This window comes from Ceratina calcarata, unplaced genomic scaffold, assembly GCF_001652005.2.
Source record: "Ceratina calcarata isolate Rehan_Ccalc_2016 unplaced genomic scaffold, ASM165200v1 scaffold2550, whole genome shotgun sequence".
Taxonomy (NCBI): Eukaryota; Metazoa; Arthropoda; class Insecta; order Hymenoptera; family Apidae; genus Ceratina; species Ceratina calcarata.
The window spans coordinates 1-788 of NW_017147568.1; the positions used below are offsets into that span (position 1 = coordinate 1).

General features: G+C 40.1%; 1 protein-coding gene across 1 annotated transcript; it reads left to right on the forward strand.

Annotated features, from left to right (window-relative positions):
• Positions 1-325: 325 nt before the first annotated feature.
• Positions 326-721, forward strand: LOC108623250 (glucose-6-phosphate 1-epimerase-like; the record flags this gene model as incomplete). The annotated part of the gene is made up of 1 exon (XM_026812105.1): positions 326-721. A coding segment is annotated over one exon (396 nt), but the record flags the coding sequence as incomplete, so codon positions are not given.
• Between the last annotated feature and the right edge of the window lie 67 nt (positions 722-788).

Below are 788 nucleotides of genomic sequence, written 5' to 3' on the forward strand. Positions count from 1 at the left end.
GTTTTAGACTGTAAGCAATTTTACCCCAAAGAAAAAATTTTGAATAAAATAAAAAAGAAAGTACCCTGTAATGTATCTTAAACCAAACATTGAAACAAATGTCTTGAGCCTCTGAGAAAAAAGAATGTAGAATCGAACCCATATTTTGCACTATTTTGCCTGGTTATCTATAAAACAGGGCAAAAGAAACATAAAAACTGGACCAACAAATGTTAGAAAAATGACGTGGCTACTCTAGCGCCTTAAGGTCTCATACAAGTTTAATTAATAGAATTAGTTTCGAAAATGTATATTATAAAACAAAACTGTTAATTACATAATTTGATTCGATTTAGCACAATTTGGAGCATGGACGTTCGGCCCTCCCCACGGATTCGCCAGAATCGTACGTTGGAACGTGGAGAAGCATCCGGAACGATTGCCCAGCGGTGATGTTGAGGCGATCTTCTCGATCATGGACAGTGAGTTCACCCGATCTATGTGGAACTACCCGTTCAAGTTGACGTACAGGCTGATCCTCCGGGAGAAGGAGCTACACTTCAATATCGGTGTATACAATCCCAGCAAGGATCACACGTTTAGCTTTAATTTGTTACTGCACACGTACTTCAAAGTGCCAGACGTCAGGAGGTGCCAAATTACCGGGCTCCACGGTTGTACATTCATCGATAAGGTACGTACGAATAGTTGCAGGCAAACTGCAAATTTTCATGCGGAATAAAATCATATGGTTTAGGTAAACTCTTTAAATTGTAGGAACAAGACGTCCGAGAGGAGCAGTGGTGCTG